Here is a 22772-nt window from a genome sequence, read left to right on the forward strand (position 1 = left end):
AAAAATTTGCCATAGCTTTAAATTTATTGGCCAAAGACTTAGTGAATGATGCTGTCATGTCATCATTTTTAAAAAACCAAGTTGAAAAACCATTCCACATCAATGAAGATCAAAGCAGCAAATTTTGTGAGTTGTTTGGATTGTCAGTAATTATTATTTTAGGGTTCAACTTCTCTTGCAAGAGTTGTTTCATCTAATTTAGTAGAAATCATAGACCATATAAATGATATATATAGATATATACAGGCAAACACACTTTCTCAATACTGAAGTATGTATGTGGCAATGGAGGAAAGTATATAGACTTATATGGAATAAACATCTTTATATAAAGTATATTGAGAGAGATTCCAACATTTGTATGATATTGGAATATAGTTGGTATCTTATTAACCACTCAACAATGACATGAAAGTACTTAGTTTTCAACAAGGTAGACTGACTAAAATACAATAATATTTCTGACCTGAAGTACAACTAATGTAGTAATATTAGAACTCATGATCATCTAATGCAGTGGTTCCAAACCTGTTGTTTGCAGATCCCTGGTGGTCTGCAAAGGTAGTACTAGGGGTCTGTGAACATGTTGAGCTGACAGACCTTTCAATATTCTGGGGTCTGTAGGAAAATTCATTTAAATAAAAGGGGTCCTTGGTAGTGAAAAGGTTGGGAACCACTGATCTAATGCTTTAATTACATACATAAGGAAAAGTAATAAATTTATAAACCAAGAAATGAAATGGAAAGCCTGCTGATAATACTTTTCTCTAAACTCATGGATTATTTTCCATCTTATATTTGATAAGAGAAATCTTTCTCAAAATATAATACAAGCATTATTAAACAACCTGTCAATTAAATACAATGTATTGTCTTTATTTTTAATTATTGGTATCACCTTATACATGTTGCCTAATTCTCACCTGCATAGCTTAGAGGTCCCCCCCTCCCAAATATCATTTACAAGAAATCATCATCATCATTTAATGTCCACTTTCTATGGGCTGGTGGCACTGGCATCGGCCACACTTGAATGGTGCTTTTTATGTGCCACTGGCATTGGCCATGACAATGATTTCACTTGACTCAACAGATCTTCTGAAGCACAGCATATTGCCTGATGATTGAAGGGTAGTTTAAATGGGTCGGTTATGTGACACTGGTATTGGCCACAGCTATGATCTCACTTGGCTTGCTGGGTCTTCTCAAGCACAGCATATCTCCAAAGGTCTCGGTTGCTTGTCATTGCCTCTGTGAGGCTCAATGTTTGAAGGTTGTGCTTCACCACCTCATCCCAGCACTTCCTGGGTCTACCTCTTCCACAGTTTCCCTCCACAGTTAGGGTGGGACTTCTTCACACAGCTGTCCTCATCCATACATAACACATGACCATACCAGTGCAGTTGTCTCTCTTGCACACCACATCTGATGCTTCTTACATCCAACTTTCCTCTCAAGGCGCTTACACTCTGTTGTATATGCACACTGGCATTACACATCCAGCAGAGCATACTAGCTTCATTTCTTTACAAGAAATATGTACCATTAATCAAGATAAAAGAGTGATTAGTCTCAGAAAAGTGTGTAAAGTGATTAAAGTTATGAAACTAGATGTCATTTCCTAGTTATTAACAGAAGAAATCAGTTATTCAAGGCTAAGTAAAAGGGTTATGGTATCTCTGAATTATAGCAAAATTTAAATGACTGCAACAGATATTAAATGTTTGAAGCACAGTGATAAAGTTGTAAAAAAGTAGAGTGTGGGGAACAACAAAAATGAAGAAAGAAAAAGGCATTGGAGGGGGACAATGCATACTTTGTACAGATAAATTTTTTGCAAATTATAGTGTGGCTTACAATGCGTCACTTAATCATGCTTTTTAATTGAAGTGAATTAAGCTTTGTACGTATTTGACTAAACTTGCTTATCAGGAAATTTATAAGTTCAATTAAATTTTTTTTTTAAAGTATCACCATTATAGGTATTTATACTCTGGTGAAATTAAGAAATCAACTCATAAATAAATGAAAACCTTGAATCCATCACTGTATATACACACGCACACAGTCGCTTACCTAATCTATATATGTATTTATGTATGTTTGAAGATAAACCAAATTTTCATCATTTTGAGCCACCCACCCAATGAGTATTTCTGCCAAATGAAATACCAACATGAGTCTCCTCAGGGCAATGAGTCTTAAATTCCTCTATTATGACCTGGAGGACTATGATAAACAAGATTCTACTGAGAATCAATCTTTGGTAAACTCTGTAGTTGGTGCAAAGTACCCAACCAGACCTACAGTGACATGGTGGTAGAACAGTGTAGTAGACAGAGCAATAAAAGCAAAGAAACAGGCCTCGAAGAGAGTTGTACCAGGTAGCTATAAGAGAAGCTAGATGATAAGTGTATTTAGCCAGGGGAGAAGTAGAAAGGAAGAAGTTTGCCAATGTTCTGCTGAGTGAGGACCAGAGGCTCGAGGTGTTCTGGATAGCAAGAAATATTCAATTTAAGACTCATTGCCCTTGTTCTTATAGCTGTATCTCTGCCAGAGTTTTATGAAGTTTTATGAAGAAGTTTTATGTATCGAAGTAAGGACTGAAATCCAAAGGCCTTAGAATTAATTTAGTAAAGGACAAAGTACAAGTAAGGAGGAAAGCAGACAAATTACTAATCTTTTCAGGGAAATGGCCCTGTTTGATATGTAGAAAGGATATAGGTAGAAATTACATTTGGTGTACTCAGTGTAAGCTATGGTCACAAAAGAGGTGCAGTGGAATCACAGGAAGGTTAACAGAGAAAGTAGTCTTTGTGTGTAGTAGATGTGCAGGTACAATAAACACTAACAATGTACAGGAAATAGATTTCATCAAATGCCCAGGGGTATCCTTGGAGGTAGCAGATAGTTTTTGTTGCCTAGGTGACCAAATTAGCTGTGATGGAAGTTGCTCTGAAAGCATACTTACTAGAATAAGAACCAGCTGGGCAAAGTTCAGAGTTATTACCTTTGTTGTTAACAAAGAGTCTCTCCCTCAGAGTGAAAGACAAATTGTATGGACAGCTATACTATATGGTAGTGAAACACAGGCTATGACTGCAGAGGACATGTGAAGGCTTAAAAGAAAAGAAGCCATCATATGCTCCACTGGGTGTGCAATGTCAGAGTGCATATACAACAAAATATAAATGTTTTGAGAGAAAAATTGGGTATAAGAGGCATCAGTTGTCATGTACAAAAGAGAAGACTGTGCTGGTATAGTCATCTGATGTGTATGGATGAGGAAATCTGCATAAAGTGCTGATCTCTAAATGTGGAGGGAACCTGTGGAAGGGCAAGAGCCAGGAAGACATAGGATGAAGTGGTAAGAAGTGATCTTCAGATGTAGAGCCTCACAGAGGAAATGACAAGAGACTGTGACGATTGGTGATTTGTTGTGCTTGAGAAGACTCCATACAGCTAAGTAAAATCCATCCACATACCCCTTTCCACAACTCACCCATGCTCACCCTGCTGTTTCCCACTCCCCTCTATTCTTCCTCATGTATCTAACTGCATACAATATGTCCTGGTTAAATCCCTTTTTCACACCATAACTGCCTAATACCCCTTCCCTCTACCGGTACCCACTCATATCTAGGTCCCACTCTCCTTTTGAAATTTTGAGAACCCACCCACTACTTACCCTCTCCAACCCTCATTCCACTTTACTATACACACCACCCTGTAATTTGGGAGTACAGCCCCTGCCCACTCCTTGTCACATCTTCACAATCTTATTCTCTCTCTCTCTCCATCTGAGGTAAGCATGTTTCTCTTTTATGCAAGACACCTTTCCTGTCTCTCAATACTACTCCTCTCAGTCGAGGAGTCTTGTCCTGCTAGCTAAGTGGTGACGTCACTGCTGCTGGTGTCACATAAAAAGCACCCAATACACTCTGTAAAGTGGTTGGCATTAGGAAGGATAAGCAACCATGCCTAAACAGACAGCAGAGCTGGTGTAGTCTTCTGACATGCCAGTTCCTGACAAACCATTCTACCCATGCCAGAATCGAAAACGAATGTTAAATAATGAGGAAGACGACATATATAATGGGAAAACTTATGTCTACCTCATAACACATCAACTCATTTTATATAACTCACATGTCTTAAAAGCAGTTTGATTATTTCAACCTCTCAAATTTGACTTATAATGAAGTTTTAACTTCATTACATACATATATATCTCCTGTAGGACATTATATTTGTAAATTTTAATGGTGCTTAAATTCAATTCCATAAATGAGACTATATAGCAAAGAAGTGTGTTATGTCTATGTAGGCAAGTCTGAGTGCTGTTCCCATATCTCCTCACAAGCAATTGCTGCTTAAATATAATTATGTTACCATTGAAAACAAAATAAAAATACATTTAGTTTCAGTCTTCAGTCTATGTTTCAAGACCAACTTCAATACTTTCTCAGCTATAAAGTCATTTACATACACACATACTTGGAATTATTTTTCAAATCCTAAAACTACATTTTTTAATCTAATTTTTTAAAGAAAAATCTTTTAGAGAAGTAGGAAGGTAATGCTCATGGCACTTTACAAGGCCTTCAAGGCTGGTGGGAAGGAGGGAGCAAAACATCAAATAAAGGACCTGGCCTAAATTCTTGCAGCAGAACAGAGTTGATTCAACTAAAGACACACAAGATGGCATGGGGTTGTGCTAAACAGGATGAGGGATTAAGTATACAGAGCACAAAGATTATGGTGAGATTTGAACTCAGAATACATAGGGCCTGATCAAATACCAAAGGTATCAGGTTTGATATTCTTAGAGTTTCAACAATCTCCTGCCCTGGATTAGTGTCATTTTTTTTTAATCAACCCTGAAAACATGAAAAGCAAAGTTGTCCAGGGTAGGATTTGAACTCAGAACACAAAGGTTCAGAATAAATACAGTTAGGCATTCTTGTCCAATGCTCTGATAACTCTGCCAAAGCATTTCACAGCAATATATATTTCCTGTACAGTGAGAAGGTATATTTACAAGTGTGGTAGGAATCTTATAGGACTTGTAAGTGGAGAAACTAATTTTTCTTATGTCTGTATGAATCACAAGAGCCTCGTTATTCTATGTAAATGTAATCTTGTATCTCAGCTGCTGTCGCCACCGCTGCACAAACAGATGCTGCAGTCAAGCATAAATAACTGCAATTTTTCCAATGATTATATTACCCAATATATTCACTAAGGGCAAAAGCACTTCATACATACAGTCATAGATCAGAGGGAATCTTTTCCTACATATTACATACATGTGTGTAGGGGGTGACTTAATTACGTCTCTTTACATACGCTTATACATCTTAAAGCAGACTAGCTATTGTTCCCCTCAATTTCACTTCTATAATGAAGTCTTAGCTTCAATAAATATATTTTTTAGCTAAAGTTTTTTCGTATTTTGCTCCATTGCCATAAAAGTGAAGAATGTGTGAGAATAACTTTACCAATCATCAACATTTTAATGTGCACTTTTCCATGCTTGCATGGGTCAGATAGAGTTTATTGAGGCAGATTTGCGAGTGGATGCCTTCCCTGTTACCAGGCCTCACCAAACAAAGTGATATTTCCCTATGGTTAGGCAAGTTTTTTCACAGAATGTCACTGCTTGCATGACGGTGATGTGACACAAGCATATACATACAAACACACGATAAATTTCTTTCAGTTTCTGTCTACCAAATCCACTAACAAAGCTTTGGTTGGCTCAGAGCTATCATAGAAGACACTTTCTCAAGGTGCTAACAATAGATAGGTAGAGATATGTGCATATGTATTTAGATACATGTTTGTTTCTTTGTTTGCTTTTGTGTGTGTAATGAAAGAGAAGTGGAGAGATGTAGTTAAATTGAACAAAACTCTTCTTTCCTCTCTGTATGCTCAAACCATAAAAAAGTCAGGAAACCAGCAGAAGATAGAAATATTACATTGCATTACCTGCAACTGGTTACGCAGCTGCTTCACTTCTTCTTGGTAGGTATTCACCTGTTGGAGTAAGCTTAACTTCAGTTCAGCATTAGATTTTTCTTTAGTTTTCAGTTTATTTGATTCATCTTCCAAAACCTACCAAAACCAAATGCAAACATTATAAGAAACAAATACAACTTTTAAACCCTTCCCCCAACCAAAAAACCAGCAAGTCATTAATTAACTGACAAAAGAGATGACAGTTTGTATCTTGTCTCAAATGAGAAAGCCACTAGGGTCTCTAGAATTAACAGCCAAAGCTTCCTCAAATCACACAGCTGATGTGATGTACACTGGCACAGGAGTGGCTGTGAAGCTAAGAAGTTCACTTCCCAAACATAGCTTTGGGTCCAATTTCCGTGTGTGTCACCTTGAGCAAGTATCTTCTGCTATAGCTCCAGGCCAACCAAAGCCTTGTGAGTGAATTTGGTAGATGGAAACTAACAAGGCATCATTGATTATATGTTATCAGCATCATCATTTTGATGTCCACTTTTCCATGCTCGAATGGGTTGGATAATGTATAACAGAGGCAGATGTTGGATGTCTTCCTTGACACCAAACCTCATGTTTCCAAGCAAGGTACTATTTCCTGCTTGGCCACAGATGTTCTTGCAGAATATTGGAAATGAATGAAGCTACTTGTTTGATTGTCATACTCATTAACAACTATTGTGTGATGCCAAGGCAAGGAGAGACAAACACACACACAACAGGCTTCTTCCAGTTTCCATCTACTAAATCCAATCACAAAGCTTTGGTTGGTCTAGGGCTATAGTACAAGACACTTGCACAAGGTACCATGCAGTGGGACTGAACCCTGTATCATGTGGTTGGGAAGCAAGTTTCTCAGCACACAGCCATATATCATCATCACTTTTAATGTCCACATTTCCATGTTTGCATAAATTGGAAGGAATTTATTAATATAGACTGTCAATAGCTGGAAACCATTCTTGTCACCAACACTCACCAGTTTCCAAGAAAGGTAATATTTCCCCATGGCTAGACATGTTTTCAGAGAATATTGGAACTGAATGACACTGCTTGTATGACAGTGACACTCTTATAACTATTATGTGATGTCAGGACAAGGAGGCATGCACACAAACAAGCTTCTTTCAGTTTCCTTCCTCTAAATCCACTTACAAGGCTTTCAATTTTGATACTCGTGCTTCTATCAAAGAAAGCCTGTATTTTCTTGTAGTCTCAATCTATTGTTAACACCTTTTGTTGTACACCACACAGATCACAGCGAGAGAGAGAGAGAAAGAGAGAGAGAGATGATGATGATGATGATGGAGAGTGTTGAAGTGGATATATGATGAGAACGGATGCTGGAATTCTGAGGATAAAAATTCTGTTAGCCAACACTTTACTGCTATTTCAGTAACATTCTAGGAAAAATCTTCCTAGAGTAAGGTAATTACTGTAGATCTTAAGAAGCTATAAAGATGTAAGCATAAAGATAAATCAAGAGCTGGTTTGTAGATTTACATAAGCCCATGAATGCATGTAAAAGCTTATCCAATACAGATGATTATCATAAGCATGATTTATTAAACCAGTGAAAATACAGACCTTTATTTTTAATTCCAGATCTTCAGAAATTCTCTTCCAAGTCATTTCTTGATTATCAGCTTTTTCTAATAATTCCTAAAATGTAAAAGGAAAAGAATAGTTAGTGTATTTCCATTCTCCATTCAGATTTTCCAAAGTCATTCCCAAGCAGTTTGAGAAAAGAGCAATAACAATTATTTGATGACAAGTTCAGGCCAGAAAATTCACCCAGAGATTCAGATCTTGATGCAAGTATATAATAGTGTTTTATTCTAGTAAACTACATTTACACAATCAGAAATGGCTTCTACAAAGAAGTTCAATCTGTAATGGTAATGTCACAGGCAGATCCTCCCAACAACCATCAAAGTCAACTAGGCCAGATTTATTCTAACCCTAACTATAATCCACACATTATATCTAGAGGGTTGATCAATTAACTGAAACTGAGTTTTACTTCATAGTTATCTGTTGGGTAGCTCCTAGCTGGTTTTTAACAGAAGTTTTAACATCCACATCAGTAGAAAGTTACTATTCCATGTGTTCTAGCTATGCTCTGTCCATGTTTGGCATATTGTATAAGTTTCATCCTTGTAAGAATGAGAAGGGGAATATAAGATAGAGTGGCTGTTTTATGTGAGGTGCTGATAGAAGTATAATGGGAGGAACAGATATATTGTGAGGGAGTGGTAGTGAACAGTAACACAAAAGACAGTGTTGATGGTGATGGGGGGAGGAGAATAATGGAAGAGACAGGAGCAAGGGTAAGGGATACTGAAGTAGGAGGAGATAATGAGAAAGAGAAAAAGAGAGTGATGTGGATAATAAGGTGGGTCGAGTGGGGGGGACCTCATGTTGTCCCACATTATGTGTGTGTGTGTAGTACACACACACACACATATACACATGCAAACTCAGAGGATAATAGAAAGACCACAATTTCAAGTTGTCAAATGGTGGTGGTGGTGGACAAACACAGACACACACATATATATATATATTACACACACTAAGCTTCCACAGAGTTTCTGTCTACCAAATTCAACCATGAAGGATTGGTCAACCTGTAGCAATAGTAAAAGATACTTGCCCAAGATGCCACACAGTGGAACTGAATGTGAAACTATAGAATTACAAATCAAGCTTCTTATCCACATAGCTATGCCTACGCCTATAAGAGTACATATGTCTGCAGAGGGATTTGAACCTGTGATCCTCAGATCACTATTGGATTAGTCTTAAAAGGTTAAATATTCATTTATTATTTTATTTATTTCAGTCATTTGACTGTGGTCATGCTGGAGCACCATCTTGAAGGATTTTAGTCAAACAAATCGACCCCAGAACTTATTGTTTCAGCCTAGTACTTATTCTATTGGTCTCTTTTGCTGAATTGCTAAGTTACGGGGATGTAAACACATCAACACTGGTTGTCAAATGGTGATGGGGGGGGGGGGACAAACACAAATGGCTTCTTTCAGTTTCTGTCTATCAAATCTACTCACATGGCTTAGGTTGGTCCTAGGCTATAGTAGAAGACACTTGCTCGAAGTGTCATACAGTGGAACTGAACCCAGAACCATGTGGTTGGGAAGCAAGCTTCTTACCACACAGCTACACCTGCACCTTTCTGACTAATATTAATTCTAATAAATCTAACTTGAAATTTGACAGCACAATTACATTTATTTTTTATTATGCTTTGACAATTGGAAAGGAACAATAGTAAAACAAGACCATTTATGTTGTAATGAAGGATGATAAAAATAATGTGGATAACAATGAAACTAGGTTAGAAGCTTTATTGTTGCCTAATTAGGAACAATAACATTTCTGAGTGCCACATAGGAATAGGTGTGGCTATGTGGATAAGAAGCTGGTTTCCAGACCATGTTATCTCAGGTTCAATCCCTCAGTGTGTACTCAGGGCAAGTATCTTCTACTATAAAGTCAAACTGGTCAAAACCTTATGAGTGGATTTGAAAGATGGTAACTGGAAGAAGTTAATCATATGTGTGTGTGTGTGTGTGTGTGACATCCAGAAAAGGATGGTCTTTGTCATACAGGTGATGTTCAGCTCTAGTCTTCTATGAAAAATATATCTGATCAAGGGGGATATATTATCTTGCCTACAAATAGGTGAGGGTTGGTGACAAGAAGGATGTATAGCTGTAGAAAACTTATCTCCTTTAACAAATTGCAAGGAAAGAAAAGTGGATGTTAAAATGATGATGATGATGATGAGAGGAAAACCAGAAAAGGATGATCTTAGAGGAAGCTTGCATATTGTATAGCAATATTTGATAAGATGAGAAAGAGAATTTAGAATGGTAAGAGTTTTCTCTAAATATCAGATATATATATGTAGGGTCTTGTCTTGCCACTTAGAGACCACACTAATGCCAACATGAACTAAAAAGCACCCAGTACACTCTGTAAAATGGTTGGCATTAAGAAGAACATCCTGTCATAGAAACCATGGCAAAGCAGACATTAGAGTTTGATGCAGTCCTCTGACTCACCATCTCCTGTTGAACTACCCAACTCATGCTACTATAAAAATTGGATGATGAGACTCATGAAACTAATGTGGAAGAAATTTAACAACTGACCATTAGACTGGTCAAGTGTTGAATTCCTACATATAAATATAATAAATATATAGAAGGAATAGCACAATGAAAATATACCTTTATTAATTTATCCTGGTGTGCAATAGTTTTCTGGTTCTCAGCCAATTCATCCTTCAGTGACTCAGTTGAATCAGATAACCATTTGTCACTAGCCATCTGCTTCTAGAAACACAAAAATAGTTGAGCCAAAGGAATAATTTGCATACATCTCATTCACACAAACATACATATATACACACACGCTGCACAAGCATAGCTGCACAGGTTAAATCAACATGGTTTTTAGTAGGATGGCAATTACAGTGACTAAATGCTCTTCCCAATAGTAAAAAATGAAGGTTTTTACAATTGTATAGCCCCTTTTTTTTTTCAAAATAAAAATAAACCAAAAAACAAAACATTGTAGAGATTGTCCTTCAATAGAAGATAATTTTTACTGTACATTCTCAATCAAAATTTACTGTCAATTTGCTTTCTTGTTTGACAACACAACCAAGTTGCTTTGTTAGCAGTAAGCAGTTTTTATGCTATTGATAAAACAACACACTCAACACACATATAAAAAAGTAAAAAAACAAAACAGTGTGGCATTAAATTCTTTGTGACATAAAATATATGAATAGCTGCTATATAAATTTCTATACCCAATATTAAAAGAAATTAATATAGTCATTTTTACTTTCATAGAAGGCTTGGGAAACAACTTTCAGTAAATTCAGATGCAAAGTTATCTTCTAATTTCCTACCATTACTAAACTTAAAAGTGCTCTTCTCTACTTTTTTTTGTGGTTCACTGCTAGTTTAACAGTTTCGTATAAGCAGAGTGATCTGAAATGTTTGGAGCCACTTAAATATTCCAACAGTTTTTCACATAAATGCTGTATACATATATGTATATACGCTTTTTGGTTTTGTTTTGTGTTCTTTGAACATGATGTTTTTATAGTTATATACATAGCCTAATGACAAAACATCAGAGCTAAGGTAGTGAGATTTGCTTTCAGCAAATGCAAATATCATTCAACAGCCTGCTGCTGAGAAAACAACAACAAAGTGATGTTTAAAAATAGCTGCTGTCCTCTTTTGATTAATATTTCTTTAAAAAAAAAATACTAACAATCAAAAGGAGATGCTAAGGCTATAGAAGTATGGTGGTTGTGAATTCATGATGCAAAAATTTTCAACCACATAAACCATAGGTTTAAACATTGATATTATCTTTAATGGAAGGGTGAGCTTGTCTGTATTGGTATTCTAAGTACTAGAAAGTTATTGAATCAGTTCAAGCCATTAGGCAAAAGCTGAAGTCCCAGTTGACTCAAGAAGGCCCATCCTCCACAGCAGAATTGATAGACATTTCCCTGGTGAAGAGGATTGGCCTGCAAGAGTCCTGTGCCAGTGACATGTAAAAAAAACACTCGTGTTGGTGCCACATAAATGTGCCAGTGCCATGTTAAAAGCACCTAGCACACACTGTTGGCATTAGGAAAGGCATCCAGCTGTAGAAACCAAGCCAAATCAGATTGGAACCTAGTGCAGCTTGCCAGTTCAGGTCAATCTGTCCAGCCCATGCCAGCATGGAAAACTGGAATTAAAAGATGATGATGATGATATATGGTTCAAATATTCTGCTTTATGTTCAAAACTGGCCAGACCTGACCTCTCATGCCTACCCTACAATTGAAATTCCAAGTATCAGAAATTTATAATCAGTTCAAGCAAATAGGTGAAACTTGAAGTCCCAGTCCACTTGAATTTTACAATGAAATCAAATCTATATACCAGACCATTTTGCTTTCATGACTACTTTGGTGATTAATGAAGAGAAATCATGTCTTCATTCAAGAAGCAAGTCCAAGATACTGCAATCAATTCAACAAGTTTCTTATTCTATAATCATTTCTGTTGTGGAATAAAATTTCATAATACAGGTACTACTACTGGTTTTCTTGGAAGTGATGATCTGGCACACGTTTTAATCTGGACATAATTACGTGAAAACACTTAAATGTTTTGTGACCATTATCAATAACATTTCCACTACCAAGTCTTCATAGCATTCCCCTGTTTATTCATTAGTAACCTGTCATGAAGACAAAATACTCTCACTACATCTGACTATAATAATATAAAGATGTAAATGCTTAAAGCTGAATCTAACACCATGTGCTAATGTTATATACATACATATATATATGATGAGCTGCTTTCAATTTCTGTCAACAAAATCCACTTACAAGGCCTTGGTGAGCCCAGGACTGTTGTAGAAGACACTTACCCAAGGTATCATGCTGTGGGATTGAACTGAAAACCATGTGGTTGGGAAGCAAACTTCTCAACTGCACAGCCGTGCCTGCACACACACATTCTAGACAGTTTGGTATATATTTCCAATGTATATAAAAATAAATCAATAACATTTGCAGCTTACTTTCAGCTGTTCATCAAGCTTTTTCTCCAAATGTATCCTCAGTTTATTCTCATCTTCATATTTCTTGCTCATGTCCTATAATGAAAAAAAAAATAATAATAAAGATTTATTGAGAAGACACCACTGATCTCACAAGTAGCCCTCACCACCATCATAAGTTGCTAATCCTGGTTTGATTTAAAACTTTCTGTTTGCATTAGTACCTTCCCCTCCAAACCTTTTCTCTTTCTAAATCACAACTACCTTTATTATGATCTGATCAAATTTCATATCCTTTGCTTGTGACATGACATTGGTTTCATAAAATAGCATTTGGTTTTTGAGAGAGAGAGAGAAACAGGCAGGTATTTTGTGAGAGTTTAAGACAACAAACATGTTTGTGAGAAATGTATTTGATGTAATCCTTCATAACTCAAATGAGACATCAGAAGATTACTGCCAGTACAAATACACTGCTCTATGTAGGCGATTCTAGTAAATTTTTGTTACATGCATTATTTATTGTGTTTCTAAAATATTTTCCTATATGAATTTTACATTTCTGTATTATTTTTTTCTTCTTTAAATTTTATGCATCCCTCATAAACATGGTTTAGATAATATTCCCCCACCCCAACAAATGTGATTAATTCTACAAATTATCAGAAAAGCAGGTGTTTTTATAACTGATGCTCTACTTAACATCCAACAATGCAATTACAAAGAAGGCTCTTAATTTAACCCATTTTGTACTTTTAAAGATGACTATGCTAGAAATATCATCAAGATATCATCTGTATCAAAGTGAGATAAAGAGTGCACGCACATGCATATAATGTAATTAGGTTTCATAATCTTAATCTTTCTTTTATCAAGTGCTGCATTTTTTACAACAGGAAGTGTTGACTATTAATTAGTTCATCATTACACAAGGTGCAAATTACAGTTAATCTTATATCTGAACAGATATTGATTACATAATACATGTAGCAGACAGGGCATAGTCAAACAATTCAGTTTTTTATTGTAGTATCTTGCTTTCTGAGTTCAAATCCCATCACAGCCATTTTTACCTTTCCTCATCATCATCATCTACCATCCAGTTTTCCTGATTGCATTAGATGGAGTTTGTTCAAATAAAGGTTTCAACACTTGGATACCTTTAGGTAAATGTCTTGCTACAGTCCCAGGCCAACAAAAGTCATGTGAGTGGATTGGTATGCAGAAATTGAAAGAAGCCTGTCATGTGTGTGTGTCTGTGTGTGCCCGTTCTTGTATTGAAGTTTTGTGATAACTGTAAATCAACATCACCATCATAGAAGCAGCTTCCTTTGGTCCTAATCTTCAGTGGAAATATGTCCAGCTAGAGAGAAATATTACTTTACTTGCAAAGAAGGGAGAGTCAGTGACAGGAAGGGCATCTGGCCACAGAAAAATCTGTCTGACCCATACGAACATAGAAATGTGGACAGTAAAACAATGATGATAATTTTCATTCTCAGACAAAGGGAGAATGCTTGAATCATTAGATTCTCCACTCCTTACAGATGTCAACTTACCAAACTCTCTTATAGACTAATTTTTGTCAACAAAGGCCATCTACAGTTTTCTCAGATACCTGGTTTTGCAATAGGACTACAGTATCCATTGGATTCTTCCTTTCTTAAGAGAATAGGGTGTGACTGGAGGGAAGTTCGGTTGCTGTTTCTAGCAGATCAGATTGAAAAGATATCCAGCTTATGGTCTAAGTTGGTTGTTTTTTTTATGGCCAAACAAAGCACTACAGGCACACCAGAATAGGCTTATGTGTAACAGCAGCTGTCCCAGCAAAGGCAGGTAGTATCAGATGATTTCTGTAAAATTGAAATTCCATTTACATCTAGGATGCTTTATCATCATTATTATTTAAAGCTCCTTTCTCCATACTGGAATGGGTTGGTGTATTATAGGAGTATTAAAATCAATCCCTGTACATGACTGGTACTTTACAACCCCAGAAGAGAATGAAAGATAAAGTTGACATTGGCAGCATTTGAACATAGTACATAAAGAACCATTGCAAAATATTGGCATTCTGCCAATACACTACTTATAATTAATTATCAACTCATAATTAAAAAAAATTATTATATCTTTATTGATATAAATTTTCTTTAAACTGATTGTGTTTGCCAACAGTTCTTAGTTCCTGAAAACTTAGACACTCAAATGAAAATGTAGAATCAAATATTTTAATACTTCCTTAATGGCACTTAAACTTATGAGGTTTTCCTGTCCAATAAATGCAACTCTTTTGTCATTATTACCTATTTAGAAAATAAGATTTCAAAAACACTTCTCGAGTAGATACTTTATATTTTCCTCAGTATAAACAGTTTTTAAAATCACTCTAAAATGATTTTACGATCTTTGATCTTATTAAAGTGATATTTTTCATTCAGTTAATCAATTATCCATTATATAATGGCAGTAATATCTCACATCATAGTGTGTGTGTGTGTGTGGGGGGGGTTAGATATTTTTCAGAAAGCAGTTTTGCTGTTGATATTTAAAAAGGAAAAAAGGAAAAGAAAAGTGAAAAAAATGCACTTGGCTTCATTTACCAAACTAGACAATAAATACCATTTGAATCTATGATTTATGATTATGGCACAAAGTACTTTCACAACCACGTATATCTATGAGTTGAAAAATGGAAAACAACAAAGAAATGAAAGAAAAAAAAATGCAAAATTGATTTCTGAGTGTTACTTATCCATATTTACAACAGCACATTCTATCTTGTTACACTTCCAACCCCCATCTCCAAAAGCTCAGTGATAATCATGATGTCTAGCTGGGAGAAAACCTCTACTCTGAATTATCTTCTCTAAAGCTTATCCAATGTTACCTCAATTGTGAAATCAACACCAGTTTATTTTACAACTGTACAGTATTCATTTGAAATATAACTAGACATTATGTTGGTTTCACATTATATTATAACAGGAAGATAAATTTTAACCCTTTTAGTACTCTAGCCAAGACTACCTTGGATCCTATGATGCAAAGTTCTTGTTTTAAAGTGTTCCAAGTTAAAACCTTCCTCCAAAATTTCATATTAATTTCTGTTCAAACACCAGTTTAATATGGCAAAGTTATTTTTACTAAATTTATTATTTTCAAAATTAATTAAAACAAAGGCAGTCTATTTCAACAGAAATACATTAACAAAAGCATTAAAACACTAATGAGAAATGTTCTCAATCCACTTTTGTAAGCTTGCATGGTTGGGAAGTCCATTTGTAGAAGTATTTTTACAACTACATACCCTTTTTGCTACACAATCATGAAGGAATAGTGGAGATTATTTTTGTTCAATTAGAGAAACAGGATTTGTGACTTACAAAAAAAACGTACATCACAAAGAACTGTAGTATGACCTGGATTTGCAATTGTGTTCACCTGTATCCCTATCTTTATGATTCTATCACTCCCTTTCCACACACACTCATGAACCTACCTATCTAGCCATCCACAATTCTCTGTTCCCATTCTCTCTTGTACCTTGAGGGTATGCTCTGATGCCTCATCTTCACCATCCTTATTCCTTTTACTGCTGGGGTAGCCATGTATTTCCTCAACAGCAAGATACCCGTTCTTGTCCTTCTATCATACTGTAGTCTTTCAACACCTAACACAAAGCCACCTCCCTTAATACTGCATCCCAATTTTTTTTGAGGGGTTTTGTTTTGTGGAGTTGTAAGATAAAAGAAAATTCTAATAATCAGCAGTAATTTACAGCAAAAATTTCAAGATGTCAGAGGACCAATGGAACCCATGCTTTAATGGCCTCCACTTCCTGTAGCTAGCTGGTGTTGTACCACCACCACTCAGGCACTCCTCACCCACTCATCTCTCCATCTCTCATCACCCTTAGTGTATCAATTCCTGCATCAACCAATGTTTCCAATCATTCTTCTCCAGTACATCATTCCACTGGAATCTCCTAGCTCATGTGTTTCTTGCAAGTATTGACCCACCGTAGTTTAAACAGAACATTAAAAAATATGCTCAATAAGTAGTACTGATCAGTTTAATACTGGTTTACAGGTAGAGCAGATTTACAAATTGCACTGAGTAAAGTAAGATTTAATAACTTAAGAGAAAAATGAAAAACACTAGCTTACCTCAGCAAGTTTCTCTGCTTTATTTAGAAGCTTACCATCATGACAGATGTGGCATTTTGACGTTTTAGCATTCTGATGATTCAAGTCCTGGAAGAATAAGCCATAATATATTGTTTAATAACACAATTTAAACCCAATGCTAAACTCAAATTCCTGATTTCAGATGAACCTACAGTTGTTTACACAAAAAAGACTTTGTTACTAAGATATATACACTTGGTATGCTTTCAAGAGATCAACTTTTAAACAGATGTTATGTTATATATGAAGAATACAATGCAACTAAATATTATATTGAGTACTGGTGGAATGAGGTGGTAGAGAGAACAGATTATAAGAATGAGATTAGAGCAGTTAGAATTTGCAAAAAATTGAGATTAATATTTAGTAGGAAACATATGGAAGCGAGATGTTAGAATGAAAGACTGTGCAATATTTGGTGTACGACTTACAACTGTAACACAAACCAAAAACCCCAAGTGTTTCACTTGTTGCAATAGAAAGAAAGTACTTAGCCTAGAACATGATGATGGTCAAGAAAGCAAAAGACCAAAAGCTCTTTTGCCTCCAAAATTACAGCTAAACTTTCTATTCCTCTTCCAAGTTAGATACTTATACTAATTTCCAAAAACTTCTATTTAATATCCACCACCTATGATAATTCTGAAAGTTACACTTTAAAAATCAATATGTTTTTGATTCCAATTGCAGACTTCACACAATAGAACCCCTTCCCAAACATTCTTCATTCCATCAATTTACTGTGGAAATATTCTCAGTTCCACCAAAATGCAAAGATAGCTGATTCTGACAATGTTCCTTCTGCTACACAATTTTAGGACACTCTCTTAGATTATATATATATATATATATATACCAGCGGTTTCTCAGATTGAAAACATTAGGAAAGGCAACATTGGCCTTAAGATCAGGTGAGCCTTCAACTATATCTGCTGTGAGAATTTCCTAAGTTAATATCTAGGGACACAACACATCTCTAATGTCTTAGATCAGAAGTCTCCTGCCAGACTATTCAACTGTAGCATATCTTCCCTAGCAACAACCCTCTGGGATTCTATTCCTTTTAGTGTTTTCACTGTGGGCATCAACTTAGAAAAATTTAGGCCAAACATTAATTTCATTGATCCTACAAATGTGGCCTGTACTGATCATGATCACCACTTCTTATAAAAAAAAATCTTTCTAATCTTGGCATAAGACATGCAAGTTGATTACATTGACCTTAGTGCTCAACTGGTGCTTATTTAATTCATCTTGAAAGGATAAAAAGCAAAGTTGACTGGTGGAATTTGAACTCAGGAAGTGAAGAGCAGGAAGAAATGCTGCTAAGCATTTTGTCTGATGTACTGCCAACTTACTACCTTATTTCTTGCACAAATTAATAAAAACAAACAAAAACAATGTTTCAAGCAAAAGGAATTAAGAGCACAATTTTAAACAGATCAGAGCATAGATACAATAAAGAACAAAGTTATTGAAGCAATGGTGAAATTGCAGTAGGAAAATGGGTAGTAAGTTTTTGGTGGTGTTTTTTTTTCTATCCAATACAGTATAGGCTGTTGATGTTCAAAGAAGGTACACATCACAAAGCTGATTTTGTTACTCCACAGCAATGAATTTGGGTATTGTAATAACAATTACTTCTTGGTTTCAGAAAACATGTCCTTGTAGTTTTGGAAATGGTACCAGGAATAGTTGCTATAGATGGTAAATCACAGAATGTATAAAATTTGGCTGTCTTGAAGTTAGAATATATTAGCAGAAAGTGGAGGTGTAGGGTCAAGCTTTCTGAAATAACGCTCATGTATGGGTTTCGATAATTGAATTACCAGTGGTAAAAAAAATATGGTGAAGGGTTGCAGTTATAAGTTTGAGATAGGAGATACTTAAATTAGCAGTGGACAAGGTGTAAAGAAGATTGTAGAATGACAAGTACACTACAATTTTGATTATGTACTGTTGGTAATTGCAATATATGAAAGAGACCCAGAAATTATTTCCAAGTATCACAGAATTCTATCAAAAGATTGTCCTGTCACAGTTTATCAAAAGATTTCCAAATATTATCATCGGTTTCTATAACTTGGTAGGTTTTAAGATCAGTTATGTCCCACATGGAAATGTGCTGACTCTGGCCTTTAGGTGCATGTATTGAATTTTAATTAGGCAGAAAAAAATATTCAGGTATTTATACTGATATGATGAAGGCACATACCCTATGGCTAGGGTGATGCACTGACAATCACAAGATCATATTTCGATTTTTGAGCAAAACACTTCATTCTATGTTGCTCCAGTCCACTCAACCGTATTGAGTAACCCTGTGACAGACAAGGGGAATGTCATGACCTGTCATTTATACACCATGGAAACCTGGTAACCAGTCCTAGGAATCTCAAGACAGCATGTACTGACATACTGATATGAGAATAAATAGGTTTAATCAGTGAAAGCAGTGGGACCTACAGTTTTGAGAAAGAGTTGAGGTTACCCTAACCCTGGACAGATTTTCATCTTAATTAAAACCTAAAGTTATGTACCTGTAGTACATATACTACAATATTGATTAAAATTAGTGATAGTAGAAGCCATTTGTCAGTAGTTTTCAGATTAGGAAGCATTCTGAATTCAAAACATCATAGAATCAATGTGAGAAGAAGAATGCGAAAGAATTGTTAATATTTGATAGTAAAGCAGGAAGCATAACTTACTGGCTTTGGTAGCAAGATATTGGAGATCAAATCATTTTGATTAAGATAGGAAAGGAAGGAGATGACAGAAGAACATGGTAGCCATTTTGAAAGAAAAATCAACATTTTAGCTGTGTGCTGAATAAAAGCCCTTTTGCCACCCAAACAGTTGCTATGAGGTGGTTGCAATTGATGATACAATATTGACATTTTGATAACAACATATATCATTTTGAAAGTTTCAAAAGTTGTTCTTGTAAAGCAAAATTCTTATGCCAAAATATTCTTTCATAAGGAACACAAAAAGCAAAAATCATTCATTCCTTCATTTCATTTAAAAGGCTGTCTTTCCATCTGTGATAACATGGCTAAAATGGAAGGTAACTGAGACAGGATTTTGATGGCTACATGCTCTTCTTGTTACCAATTCTTACCTGTTATTTCAAGTAATGAATTTTTTTTTCTTTTTATTTTCCAAAAAACTCATATGTATGAAGCTAGTGAAAGAGTTAACAGGAAATGCCAACAAACACCACCAGTTGCTATTTGGCCACGGACAGTGACACAACCATTTGTGGCTGACATGCCAACATTGACATCATCAATGATAGCCATAGTTCAGAATAAGGTGTCAACATTCATAAGTAAAGACACACACGAGCACACACACACACACACACACACACACACACACATCTATATAACAAGCATCTTTGCAGTTTCCATAAACCAAATCTCATCACAAGGAATTGGTTAACTTGGGGCTATAGTAGAAGATACATACTCAAGGTGCTGTGCAGAGGCATTGAACCTGAAGCCATGTAGTTGAAAAGTGGAAGCCCACTTGCAGAAATAGCACAATGGAAGGAAAAAAAAAACCCATTTTGCAAATTTCTACCAGAGCAATGCCATTTAAAAGGCAATAAAAAGGTAATATAACCAGAAACATACATCGATTCGGCCTTGTAAACGTTTAATCTCATCATCCTTAATTAGCATTTGATGTCTCCAGCTATCTTCCAAGTTTTTGATCCGCTTATTTTCCCAACGTTGCTCATCCATGGATTTTTTCCTTTCCTACATTTTCAACAGATCGCAGTAACAAAGCAAAAAGTATTGTATTCATGCAACAAAAAAAATATCAAATTTTATACATGAGGACCAAAGAGTCAAACTGCCATCACAGAAATCCACCCCACCAACAAAAATTCTACTAGCTTTCAATTAAAAAAAAAAAAATCTTTTCTACTATTGGCACAAGGCCTGAAATTTTGGGGAAGGGGTTAGTTGATTACATCACCCTCAATAGTCAGGTGGTACTTATTTTATTGACTGTGGAATTTAAACTTAGAACATAAAGATGGATGAAATGCCCTAAAGTATTTTGTCTAGGATGCTAACAAGTTTTCCAGCTCACCACCTTAATAATAATAATTGTTATCAAAACTATTTTACAGAACTAAGTTGAAAGACAGATGATCCAAAATTGAAATGACAATAATTTAGCTACAATGTTTCAATGTTTTATCACTTTCTCAGGATTTATCAATCCCTTTTTACCTTTTGTTTTATATATATATATATATATATATATATATAGATAGAGAGAGAGAGAGAGAGAGAGAGAGAGAGAGAGGAGAGAGAGAGAGAGAGAGAGAGAGGAGATATGATATATATATATCTTTTTTTAATTTTATATTTTTTATGACAAAGTTTAATTAATCTGAATTGTGAATCATTATCATATGTGTTTCTGTGTATTTATGTATACATATGAGGTTATCTCATTTAGTTGAGGACATGTATTTCATTTTCTAGTTTTCTTCTGAGACAAATTTCAGTTATTTCATTCTGTTTTACCTTTATGGTAGACCTATCTTATGTGCATTATGTTCAACTGATAGTACAGTAATCTGCACAATTCTTCCCTTTTATAAAAATTTCATTGTATATTCATTGAATATTAGCTAATAACTCATTTTCTATACCAATGTTTAAACAAAATTTTATGTAGTTTTATATTTTGTTGAATTTACCAGTATTTACTTGTGATTAGATTTGCTTCAAAACAAATTATGAAACAGATTTGGTTAAGAACCTTTTGTTAAATTGTGTTCTAAACATCACAATATGTTGATTAATAAAAAGTTATTGCTTTATTAAACCAGTGATTTGTGATTATTTTAGAATTGAAATGCAGAAGAGGTATATTTTGGTTAGAAATATTGTAATGAAAGGGCTAAGTGGGGTTTTTTTTGCCAGTAACATAGGAAGTTCTAAAGCTCTAGTCCACGAGTCCTTATTTGTTGATTACTATACTTGAAACTATATAAACATACAATCTAATCAAACTACACATCAAATTACTAGAAAAGTTGCATTCCAGTAGAAGTGATGTGGAGCATCATTTATATTGAATATAAATTGGGATCACCTGATAAGTTAGGGGGTGGATAGAATCATGTAAACAAACATAAGCAATTTTAAGGAAAAAGAAAATATGATTTATACATAAGATAAACAAAAACAACAATAACAATCCACACCAAATTTGGAATACATCCATTACAGCTATAAAAAAGAAAAAAAATTTTGTTTTTACATCCTGAAATTAAAAATGTAAATTGATTTTATACATTATATTTAAAGTTTAATCTTAACTGCAGAACTTAGAACTCAATTTTTGTGTGTGCATCTGTGTGTGATTAAAAATAATCTTGAAAAGTAAATCAATAAAACAGATTAATCGAGGGCTAAATATAATGAGTTTCCTAATTTAAAATCTAATATCATATACTACTCTTGAAAAAAAAAGAAAGAAAAAAAAACAAACTAGGAATGTTAAATGATTGTCTCTACTTATTTATATCCTTTTATTTTTTAAAAGCTTAATATTTTGTCTGTAGTAGGAGCCAAAGACTGAGAATGAAGTTTAAATGATCACCAACATATATATATCATGGTGCCAGAGACTAACAAGAAACTGAAAAAAAAAGTTTGAAAAAAAAATGGGGAGGGGAGGCAGAAACAAGAAAAGGAAAAAAAGTATGAGAGAGAGAGGGGGGGGAGAGAGAAACTGTTATCTAGCTTCATTTCAGCTTCATTCATACACACTGTTTGCAAATATGTTGGTTTGTTGTCAGCCTTGGTACTGATGTGAAAATGCTGGTATGAATGTAGCACAAGACCAAGCATACACGTGAATGTAAACCCACAAATACCACATGCATTCTTTTCCATATATATGGTTGCTTGCATGCATGCAAAC

The 22772-nt window shown here is 35.0% G+C and overlaps 1 protein-coding gene across 5 annotated transcripts in view; it reads right to left on the minus strand.

The window, feature by feature from the left end:
* The window catches only part of LOC115223946 (citron rho-interacting kinase), a 366166-nt gene that overhangs the window by 129735 nt on the left and 213659 nt on the right, over positions 1–22772 (minus strand). For 4 of the 5 annotated variants that reach the window (XM_036500031.1, XM_036500033.1, XM_036500028.1 and 1 more), the window contains exons 13-18: positions 20456–20581; positions 16794–16880; positions 12646–12720; positions 10272–10376; positions 7603–7677; positions 5992–6117 (exon numbers count right to left, since the gene is read on the minus strand). In XM_036500031.1, coding sequence (XP_036355924.1) covers positions 5992–6117; positions 7603–7677; positions 10272–10376; positions 12646–12720; positions 16794–16880; positions 20456–20581 — 594 coding nt within the window. The remainder of the gene's footprint in view (positions 1–5991; positions 6118–7602; positions 7678–10271; positions 10377–12645; positions 12721–16793; positions 16881–20455; positions 20582–22772) is intronic. The other variant, XM_029794695.2, reaches the window with a different exon arrangement.

Source organism: Octopus sinensis, linkage group LG2 (genome assembly GCF_006345805.1).
Source record: "Octopus sinensis linkage group LG2, ASM634580v1, whole genome shotgun sequence".
Lineage (NCBI taxonomy): Eukaryota > Metazoa > Mollusca > Cephalopoda > Octopoda > Octopodidae > Octopus > Octopus sinensis.